Below are 11,972 nucleotides of genomic sequence, written 5' to 3' on the forward strand. Positions count from 1 at the left end.
TCAGGACCATAGCCTCTGAACCCACTGTTTGGAGGAAAGAAACATGCAGTCAAAGGCACTGTCCTCAGTCACAGAAAAAACAATGGCCCACAGTTCTGCACTACTCACCCAAAAGCATGACTGGACCATGTAAGGTCTGAGCCGGGCTTGCGGAGAGCAGGAGGGAGATATCCTCAGTAAACCTCAGCAAAGCACCGCCGCTGACCTGTTCACTCAGCTTCGCACGGCTCCGATGCAGCAGCGAGAGAGAGAGAGAGACAGAAACAGAGCGAGAGAGAGAGAGCGGGAAGACCGCGCACGGAAGAGCGACTAAAGCCTGTAGGGAGCGGAGGGTGTCTGCGGAGGGAGAGAGCGAGGAGAGCGAGACTCCCTCAAACAAAAAAAAAAAAAAACAAAGGAGAGAAGGGGAGTGTGCAAGAGAGAGAGAGAGAGAGAGAGAGAGAACCGTGCTGTTGGCAGCTGTGGAGAGCGAGCAACCGAGTGAGCAGCGTGGAACGCTTGACGAGAGAGAAAGAGAGAGAGAAAGAGAAAAAAAAAGAAAACTAGGTCACTCTGACGTGATTCTGATGTCGGAGAAGCATGGAGTAAAAGGGACAAACATACACAAAAAAAATGTACTTCTTTATCTGAAATTGCAAAATTGACAGAGCGCAGTGTTATTGTCTGGGAGTACACATTGAATATGAGTCAATCAGCTTTTACGTACGCTGCACCTGGCTCTGATTCAGCTGCGAGGAATCTGGATCTCGTAAATCAGCCGCAGCAGCCCAAGCCCCCTAACTGTGTGCATGGTCCGTGAGCGCTAAAGGGGGCTGGCCCGATGAAACAATGTTACAGGACACAGGCGTCAGGAAGTAACGAGAGAGAGAGAGAGAGAGAGAGAGAGAGAGAGAGAGAGAGAGAGAGAGAGAGAGAGAGAGAGAGAGAGAGAGAGAGAGATAGAAAGAGAGTGCAAGGTAAAGGGTGAGGGGGGGAAGGTCGGGGGGCAAGAATGTTTGTGTCAACATGGGCTCCAGACAGCAAACGCACCATAGGACCGAGTTCAGGGTATAGATCAGCAGGAGGTATGAGGTGCGAGGTAAACCAAACTCTGCGTGTGCAACCTTGCGTGCTGACAGATGGTAATGTGAACCGCTTGCCATCCGATGTGATGCGCAAATATGCGCTGAGGTAATCGCCGCCTCTCTGGCGACAACCGGCACAACAGCACAGCACAATTCAGTACAGTAGCACTGGCGATTGAGAAAATGACGACGGCTGCTGAGACAATTCCTTGGGCGAAGCAAGTGCATCCATTTGGCCCGTCTCAGGCCCCCTCTTGGGAGCGCTTTGAGTAGCCTACAGAGGGTCAATACCACAGTTTGAATGTGACGGCACAGTAGAGGTCATGTCTCTGAACCATGGCTTTTTCAGACCTCAAAGCCTTTCGTCGAGGGTGTTGGGTTTCCGCCGGGAACATTTCGAGAGAAATTAGACAGAATGCTCGACGATCATATTACTTGACAAAATACTTTGGGGCTTGTGACTGGAGCAAGGGCCTGGCGTCCAAGAATACAACTGCACATGGTGTGTAAATCCCGCGGCTTACAACCGGGGGAGGATGACCAGCTCGGCTCGTCTTGTACCGCATCGAGAGAGACAGCTGAGGAGCGACCGAGAGGATAAAAAGGACGGGCCACCCAAAGGCGGCCAAATCGTCTCACAATGGAAATTAATTACCTTCAGGCACGCTAATAAATGCCATTCGTCTCATGAAAGTCAATGCTTACGCTTATAGTGTACTTCAAGGAACAAATGAAGTTCATCTGCGCCAATAGGAGCCAAAGATAGACCTGTGTCATATTAGTAGGCTCTACATTGTGCCCTGCTAGGTATTCCATTAGGGGCAACAATGTGTTTAGTTCCACGGCAGTGTGACGTGGTCCTTTTTGTTCCCACAGTTGACCCTGTCTTTTCAGGAAAGAGTGTTCGGAGAAAGGCAACGTATAATTCTCTGAGCTCTGTCCTCCTGATCACTGTGCTAAATATTACTGCCGTTAGGTGGAGCGGGGGGGTGGGGGTGGGATATGGGGGGCTGTGGGCTGGAAAGGTTGCAAGGGTTATCACTCGCCTAGACTGACCTGATGATGTGATTTATGTCATGGGGACAGTGCCGCCTGCATGCTGCATTTCGGCAGCTGTGAACTGTCCCCAGCTCTGGTTACAGGCACTGGAAAGGCCGAGCTTTACAACGGACGATCGCTTAACAGATCGCCTGTGTTACCATCAGGCAATATCACTCTAACCTTTCTCTGTTTACACCGACATGCAAAGCTAAGGAGTACCTATAAATAATCGTACATTTTGGGGATATTTTCCACTGACAATACAATTTATGTTGCCTTACATTCCCAAACTGCACAGCAGGACATCTCCTATTTCAATCGCAAGTGTGTAAGTACTTTGACCGTTTGCCATGTTAAAACTACAACAGTGTTTAATGGGATCGTTCAACCTTGTTGATGTCACCGGCATTAATTTAGCACTGCTGAGCTAAGCACTTGTTTAGCCTAGACAAGCCTTGTCATTGTCCAGGATAATATAGTACGTGCGAACACAGTGGCATCACACTTAATATCTTCAGCCACCATAAGCAAGCCCAGAGGCCATCACAGGCGTCATAAATAACTTTCTTTATTCCGGGGATCCGGGAGACTGGCCACAGACAAGGGCATAGACAGGCAGCATGAGGCCATGTGTCTCCTACCAGACTTATTGCACGGAGTCAATTACCCAAGTGTCAGGTGGCCAGATGTAATTAAGATAAAACAGGTGCCTATAATCCATCCCATTATATCCATTTAAGATTTCAGGTGTAGCTGCCCAGGATATGGATTAATGGAGTTTCGGAATACAGAGAGGCGAGAACTATAGCTGGGCCATTTAATGTGAGAAATGCCAGCGAGGCCAAAAGCATTTCAACAACCCAGCGAGTGTCCTGAATATCCGGTCTCTCATGAATTATGAAACATGCTTTAGTGCGACGAGGAAGCACTTCAGACGAAATATAAATGTCTAATTTCACATAATTTTCTTTCCTAAACCTTAAAATGCCACTGGAATGAGCCAAGGGAGTTTGTGCATGGAGCTTGCGCATGAAGTCATTTTCTTCAAAGAAATACATAGTTATTTGTTTATTTTTGTCTGAACTTTTATATGCTAGAAAGGAGCCTAAAGACTGGCGAATTGGCTTATTCAAAATGGCAAAACCTATTTGTCCATGGGCACAGTGAAATTGGAATGAATGAAAAATGTCAACAGGGGTTAGAGATAGAAAGCACAATATCATTTCAAAGATTCCAATCACTCTAAGACAAACCTCCTGGTGCACCACGGTATTATTGAGTATCTTTGCTCTGCAAGATATCAGCCACTATCACATGTTTGCAGTGTAGGAGGTGTCCAATACAAACAGAGACTGCCCTGTGGAAAGAGTTTGCTTTGTGTCCTAATGGACCATACCAGGACTCATACTATTGAGATTTGAGGCTGCATAGTGTTCTTTAGCCACAGGCCAATGAACAGAACCAGAGCGGCGGAGCTGAAATCATGTGTGATGACTTCCTGCGCACATTTATTTCACCGTTTAAACACATGCCGCGCATACATTCAAGGGTCATGCTGAAAACACATGTTCAGTCATTTCAGTTCAGTAGCTAAGAGAGGAGTCGTCGCGGCGCTGCAGGAAAAGGGCAGTGTTTGGCCTGCGCCACGCCGAACGGCAGGAATAAATGGAGCGTTTGTTTGTCTTTTGACTTTGCTTAATCACAGTGTTCATGTTTGAACTTCAGAGGGTGACGGATGAAAATCTGCTCCGTGTTTACCGATGAAAACAAGTCATGCACGAAAGCGTTTGAGGCAATTTTGATCTGATTAAACGATAGCTGAGGCAAAATGGCAAGAAAAAAAAAAAAGCTGCACTACCCCAAGAGTCAACACCATCGCAATCACGGCACAGACCTTTACTATGAGATCAACCATGTCTGCACTTCGGCTGGCTGGCATTCAAGAGACACAGAAAACCACCCACACCTTCCAAGAGCATATTAATAAGTCATACAGTTCCACAGCATGGGGTTGTGGAAATGTACATCTGCGCAGCACTGAAATAAACCTCTAAAAAGCACAGGCGTTCTTGAATCATATATATTTAATCATTGGTCTACTTCTTCATTTCGGACATTTTTTGCATCTCAGGAATGAGCCCTCCCAGAAGGCAGCCATCCTTGAGAGCAATTTCCTCCAGCCCGCCGCAATTTGCCTCAGACATGCAAGACAATATCAAATCAATTGGTGTCGTACAGCGCACCTAAATGAGAGATGGCATACACATTGCATTAATGAAGCCCAGCTCAGTCTCCATACCTCACTGGGAGAGTCCCGGAACCACTCACTGTTGGCCCTGACAGGATTCTTCCGCACATTAGAGATCAAAACACGGAGGAATGTGCACCGCCTGTCCCCTCTCCGCTCAATTCCTCTCAATTTCAACCAGCACGCCCCTCCCTTTCCTTAAATCTCTCTGTCTCTCTCTCTATTGCTTTCTCTCTCTCTGGTGTTTCCTTGGCCTTCTACTGCACTCTTTCTTTTCTCCGTGTCTCTCCTCTCTCTCTCTCTCTATCTCTTTCCTGTCCTTGCTGTTAGCTACTTTTCACACCTCTTTGCCTTGAGAGCTCTGGCACATATGCAGTAGGACGAGTCTTTTGGGAGGGCTGGGATACATGCCACCGCTGGCTGGACCTCCTCACCATGCTGAGCCCCACAGTGCTCAGATTACCAGCATTGGAATTTGTCATCGCCATCTGACCTGGGGGGTTTCTTGTTGATTAGAATGATCACCCGTGTCAGGTGTGGCACAACTGCTTAATCCCGCTGCAATTTCCTCCAGTCGGAGGGCCGAACATGTAACACAATACCCACCGCCCCACACTAAGGCTAACACCATAAAGACAGCAGAGAGGGAGAATGAGAGAGAGAGAAAGAGATAGAGAGAGAAAAGAGAGAGAGACTGCTGGAGGGCCAAACAACAGAACCGGAGATGGCTGTATTGATACCAGACAACCTGACAGAGAGACAATAAGGCCAGCTTTGAACTTAATCTCCATCTTCCCTTCATCTCTCGTACAGATGCTGTCTTTTCAATGTGCCCTTTCTTGCTAGAGTCAGATCTTTTCAAATTTTATCTTATTTTATATTATCTTTTATGGAAAAGGTCCTGGGTTGTGAATCAAATACATTTGAATTTCCACGGCAGGGCGGCCTGTTACAAATCAAGTCATAACAATGCATCTGCAAATAATTGTGTTAAAAACCAAATGCCAGCGCTTTGCACACAGGTCACTTATGGTTTCAAACATTCACGGAGAAAGAACACTTATCATGTTAAATGATCTGTGGTATTAAAAGGCCTAAAGACATGAGCCCGACGCAGGCCTCCTGTGAAAAACCGCCTCGGCAAAGCAATTTAATGCAAGCAGAGAGGCCAAGGCACTTCGCTGTGTAATTTAGCCATCTAAAAATCGAATAGTCCTATAATTAGCTCTTAAAACGTCCTCAAAATCACACCTATAAACACCACTCTCCAGCTGGCACACAACTGTGATTTGGGAGCATGATTCCACGCACTGTTTAAGCAACACTGGCAGCCGCAGTCTCGCACCATCGCTTCATCAAAAATAGATCTGAGAAGCCAGCAAGCCTCATGATCTAGCAGGCAAGCCTTAAAAATACAGGGCTCCTGTGTGGGGCCCTATGAGAGAATGGTGCTCTGAGAGTTCAAATTCGACACAAAATCCCTTGAAGTGCATGCCTTATTTCACACGGCGGATTCGAACATTAGCCGCTGGTACTCAGAGGTATTAACATGGCGTAATCCTGGGTGAGGGCACAGTGGAGCGCTAAACGACAGAAGGGCCACAGGGAGTGTTCGAGGGCAGACAAACTCAGAAAGGTTTGGCCGGTTCCAACTATACAGAGCAGCACAGAGCGCAATGCAGGGTAAAAGGGGCAGGCGAAGGGTGTTGGTGGTGGTGGGGGGGTAGCTATAAGGCTTGGTTGGCCTCAATCTGCATGACAAACGGCGCCATCACATCCCATCTGGAGTCCCCTCCTGTTACGGTCCCATGTTGCCAGTTGTCCTCCGTGCGTGGCCCTCCCGAACGGCCCCTACTGCCAGGAGTCCCTCAGAAGGCCTCGTAACAGCAGCAGCCACGGCAACAGCAGCATGGAGTAGTAACAGTGCCGCACACATCACATCTCCCTCCCTTGGGGGCCTGAGGTGGCAACAGAGATCGACTTACAGTCGAGTCCTGCAGCTGGGATCTTCGAGCAAAGTGCTAGCAACGCCAAGGTCACCGGGTCAACTGGGATCTGGAGTACTGATAATAAAAATGTCCGCCATCGCCAATCCTGACCAAAGCATCTGCTAAACGACTAAATGCAAATACCATGCCATACACTCCTAACCCCTAAAGTCACTGTATACTCGGCTTTAAGTGGATGTACTCGGGTCGGAAAATGTGAGCATATACCCATAGACTCTGGAAAGGATGCAGCCAGATCAATTCCAGTCAGCTACTCAATGGGAACGATCTGGTCTGTGTCACAACAATAAAACAGTATTTCTTTAGCAGACATGTACAGATTTCAAATAGTTTAGGGTTTAGTGATGAAGGTAAAAACCAATACATGGTGTATGTTAATTCTTGGAAATCCATATTTCATCTTTATGAACAGAACATTTTATACTGAAAATAAGACATAATCCTAAAGAGTAATCTCACAAGAATGATTCCAGTCATACCAGACAATATCACACACTGATTCTGCAGAGAAATGAGCCATCCAGATAAGTACCATCTCTAACAGAAACATCCAGAATTTCCCCGTTTTGAGGATAGCTTGCACACTCCTAAACATGACACGCATCACAGCAGATACCAAAGAGTACAATGAGCCATAGAGTTTGTAGGAAAAGAAACATGAGGCAATTCAGATGCAATTACCTTTTCCGCGCCAGACGGAATGCCAGGCCTCAGACAAACTGCTGTGTCCTGTTTTGCAATTTACACAGTCTCTCCTGAGTGAGTGGCAGACACTCTGGGCAGTCATAAACCTCAGAAACTGGCAAACGCCTGAGAACAGTGCTATTTTATTTTGCATTATCAATAGCTACTTCATTGAGTAGTTGTGGTGGTGGTTGGAAGCATGTGAAATTGAGTGTGCATGTGAAAATTCAAAAGCATACATAAAATTTGGGGCACAACAGCTCTTGCTCTACAAACACCTTCAATTTCCTTCCACAATTGGCAATGTTTCAGTATGCTTGTTATCGCAGTGTGTATATACAGTATATCAGTAACATGCCACACAAAGTTCACCAAGCGCTTTGAGAGGTGGAAAAAGAGGACTCTTCAGATGTTAACAGTTCAGTTGCAGACTATTACGGTTTTAATCGCCTTTCACTTAAACTCAGCAGGCCAGTGAGGAGGGGACTGCCTCAAGACAAAGTGCCATAAGATGGAAAGCAGGTGTTGCTGTTGGTTCAGCTTTCATGAGGAAGGGATCCTTTTTTTCTCATTTCGCTTTCTTTTTTCTATTTTACATTTTTTCTCTTACGGTCGGTCCCTTTCCCAGTTCTAATCTCCTCCATGTGTGACACTTTCTTGGGGGATGAAAATGAGTTTGGACTTAATGCTTGGAAATGTGCTCCGGAGCCAAGAGTTACAATCCTCCCCAACTTCACGGACGAGAGCTGCAGGTTTGCACCGTGACATCATCCCTGAATAACATAAATTCGGAAAATTGATTCCAGATAATCCTTGAGAGGGCGCTCCAAGGAAAACCGGCAACCGTTGACGTATTCCAGCGGAGCCGAGAAAGGAATTGAAATTAAAGAATTTCCTAAACTAAACTTGCATGCCAGAGATGCAAAGGTCTTCTTAAATCCTCGCCCCTAGCCTTCCTACTACATCCCTCCCGACTTCCTGTTCCTCTCACGCCTTTGTAAAAGTACGTACCGAGAGGACCCTTTTTTTTTTGCTCCGCTCTAATGAAGCAAACATGTCACCCATCCAAGGATAAAAACTATCCAAAAAAAAGAGCAAAAAAGATCAAATGTGGAAACAGAGGGCGATGCAGTCATGAAGAAGAAGTCACACATCCTTGTAAAAAAATGTGGTGCTGTTCAAGACAAATTTATATCAAAATTATCCAAATCGAGACACATCCTGACTGGGAACAAAATTATCCAAATTTAGACACATCCTGACTGGGAACAAAATTATCCAAATCTACACACATCCTGACTGGGCCTCACTGAACCATTGTGTTTGGGCCCTGCGGTGAAATCCTCTGAGGTGCAGAGCTTAGGCTAGGTGATGAGGACTGACAGTGTGCAAGCCCCTTTGCCCAGACAGCTGCCCGCAAAACTTGTTTTTTTGGAACGGCCTCTTTGGCTAGCACAAACAACGAGGACATCCACACAATGCGTCCCCTGCTGCATGAAAAGGAAGTGACTGCCTCGGATTGGATGAACAACAATGTGCTCTTTATGCACTCCCGTTCTGATTATGACAGGCCATTATTAGGGTTTCCCCCACTGCGGTCCAAAGCTTCAGCGCTGTCATCCCCTGGGTCATGTTTCAGTCTCAGCTCCTCCAACTGTACCTTATTAAGCAGCATTTGTTTTGATTTGTCCTTTTTTTCCGTAGAATTTTCCAAATTTAGGACCCAATTCTTTTTATGCTCCAATGGGTTCACTCACAGAACACTTTAATAGGGTGCAGAGTAATGCGGAATGTTATCCTAAGACACAAAGTGAAAGTTACCTAATACAGTTCTATAGGCCACTAAGAATAAGCGGTATGCCAGTTGACCTCACAGTACTGTGTCTATGCCCCTATAAAAGTGGCTATAAATTTAAGGCAGCTGTGGGTCTCATGAATAGCCTCTGTTGTGGTTCAGATATCCAGGAGATAAGAGCTGTCAATCCAGAACAGCTGAAAACGCCATTAATCAAAGTCCTTGCGCAGGTAGCCAAATCTTTTGTGGAGCCCCCACAATAAAGAAATTATCGACTGTCAAAATCTCGCCACTATAATTAAGCCTTTCAAATTGAATGCGTTTCATTTGAGAAAGTGAATATCCCTCCCTTTCATCTGTCTTTTATCGCGCTTGTGTGAAGATTAATTTATGAAGATGGATTTAGACGCCGGCTGGCGCATGACAAAAGCTCAGAGCTTCCACTTCCTGCATTTTCGAGAGGCTCGTGGTCACGATCTCTGTCCCCTCATCCCTGCGGTGTTCTCTGGGTAATTGTACTAAGTGCAGCTACCTCATATATTATCTTCCATGCAGGAAGTTACAGATTCCCCATCCCTTAAGGTAAATACAGCTTACCTTGGCTAATAAAAAGTTTAAGGGTTATTTCAGACCCTCTTCACAGAAGTGCACACTCAAACTTACACTTACATCCACATAATCACACACACACACAACCACCCACCAACACACACACACACACACCCCAACAGAAGTAGGGTGGTTTAGAGAGTTAGAAATCTTGACTAATACAAAGTAACTAATTGGGCAGACAAAAATTCTAACCCTTCATTACACACATTGATATCGGAATATACGGCAGAAAATCATAAATGTGCAAATTAATTTGCAAAATCAACACAGCCTCAACGGAAACCTCTACAGAAGACCCTCCAAAAGTGCTTCAATTATCTCAAAGAGGCTCTCAGATACAAACAGCATTTAGATCACTGCAAAACAGTCAAAGAATTTTGGCTTTAAGAACACTCTCAGTTGGACTGTGGAGAAGAACCTCAAAACAAAATGAAATACATTTTCCAATGTTGTTCATACATCTGGTGCATAGTAATCCGAGTACAGATATACTGTATGTGTAAAATAAAAAAATACTTGGATTTCTTACAGATTTACTCTAACATATAGCATATGATTCTCTTCAAAGAAAAAGGCAAAACTGAATGTATTTCTGGTGTTTGTAGTGACAATTCTCTTTCAGACTTTGAGTGTGAATTAAAGTGATTCTACACCTCCATTCTCCAAAGAGTTCCAATGAGCCTAGATGGCAAACAAATACACTGTAGAGATGGTAACTTACTATGCTTTTTGTCAAGCATGGTGACAAAGAGATGAAACTAAGAAGCAAGTGACAAGCCATCAAGCTCAATCACACCGAGAGGCGATCATTAAAATACCAGATGAGAAATAAATGCTCTCTGCTACTATCAGCCCAGGCTGTGGTGGCCTTGCATAGCCCAGAGTGAAATTCATCCAAATGGTATTAAAAAGTCACAGATGACTGTGTCTTAGACAAACTGGCATGCCAGCTCGAATGTCTGACTAATGCTTAAGCAGGGGCCAAACTCATGCGGTATTCACAGCTCTGCTAAAAGGAGGGTGGTTTTGTCAAGCTGGATCAGAAAGCTGAGCCACATGAGAAGACTTGATGAGATTTCTTTTGACTGCTTTGTTCCCATAGCTGCTTCAATTTGGTGTAGTGGAGGGGGGAAAAAAACTGTGAGGAAGAATCTTACGCAAAACAATCCCCCTCTCGCTGGATTTGTCCAGTGAGTCTCCCAGGGCTTGTGTTTTTGGGAGAGAACGAAATGTAGAGCTCACCCAGGTACCAGGCCGTCTTGGCCAGAGATTTGGTCAGCGGTGCCAAGGAGCTCAACCTTGACCGAGGGGGAACATTCCTTCAGGACAATGATCCAAAGTATTCATCCGAACCTAGAGTACGAGGTAACGCTTAAATGAACTCCAAACAAATGCTCTCATCTGGTCATGGCCAAATACCCCAACAGAACATGTAAATACCCCAACAGAACATGTAAATACCCCAACATTCTTACCGCGGACGTTTCCCTCATCATCACACAAAACACGCTCGGAAAGCTCAGCAATCCCATTAAAACTCTGCATGAGCCACCATAAGAAATGTGTTCAATTATTCAAAGCTCCATTATGAAGCATTTGCTTTGTTTTTTGCGTTTTTCCTTTAATTGTATTGCACTGCGTAAATGTAATATTTCTGCTAATAGGGTGTAAAATGGGCACCTGCCATCATCAGCAAAATGGCATACAACAGCTTCTTAGCTTATCCAGGTTCACTAGATGGATTGTGCACCACAGTAAGGCTGCTTTATTCATTTTGTTTATATTGTGAACATGATGACATGCTGTAGCATACATAAATGCAAATGAAAACAAGTAACAAATATGACTGATACTGACACTCCCACTACACGCTTGCAAAATAACAAGTCATTTACAGATTGCAAAATCTGTAACACATTTTACCAAACTCATTTTGAGACTTTTTATGAGTGCCACACAATTATGACTTGTTAATCAGTCACATATATTTCAGTTTATGGCATGAAAAAAAAAGTTGTTGCGCTAAATAATTCAGCTTTTCACAGATTCCGTCAAACTCCCCGCCTGCATCACCGGCCCCTGTAATCAATGGCGTGATCTTAATTACATGAACAATGATTTGAGGGGGTTGCAGGACTGGCGTTTAAGATCTGCTCACTGAAAGGGCCTGAGGCTGATAAGCCAACAGACACACACACACACACACACACACACACACACACACACACACACACACACACACAGCTCCCGAGAGACTGCCTCTGTGTGCCTCAGTGGGAGGTAGTCTGAGGGGAGAGCATGCGTACCTGGGCCACAACGAATCTCAAAGAGAACATCTAAAATGTATAATTTATCACCAACGACAAAAACACTTTGCTCACATAGTAAATAAACTAAAACACAAATACACCCTAACCTCAATATGAGAAGTCAGAGGTGAAGCGCTATAATAACAGAAGAAATTAAGGTAATAGCACTGTCATTAGCTATAGTATCTTCTTGTCTCTCTCCGTGAAATG

General features: G+C 45.0%; 1 protein-coding gene across 6 annotated transcripts in view; it reads right to left on the reverse strand.

Annotated features, from left to right (window-relative positions):
• znf385b (zinc finger protein 385B) overlaps positions 1-11,972 on the reverse strand; it is an 89,269-nt gene that overhangs the window by 43,886 nt on the left and 33,411 nt on the right. Inside the window, exon 1 of one of the 6 annotated variants that reach the window (XM_042082370.1) lies at positions 4,405-4,633. The exons of 4 other annotated variants lie outside the window; for them this stretch is intronic. Coding sequence is in view for 1 of the 2 variants with exons in the window: in XM_042082360.1 (XP_041938294.1) it covers positions 109-118 (10 nt within the window). In the remaining variant the exon portion in view is untranslated. Of the gene's footprint in view, positions 1-108; positions 366-4,404; positions 4,634-11,972 lie in introns of those variants that run through there. One more of the 6 variants, XM_042082360.1, reaches the window with a different exon arrangement.

The sequence above is a fragment of the Alosa sapidissima genome, chromosome 2, assembly GCF_018492685.1.
Source record: "Alosa sapidissima isolate fAloSap1 chromosome 2, fAloSap1.pri, whole genome shotgun sequence".
Taxonomy (NCBI): Eukaryota; Metazoa; Chordata; class Actinopteri; order Clupeiformes; family Clupeidae; genus Alosa; species Alosa sapidissima.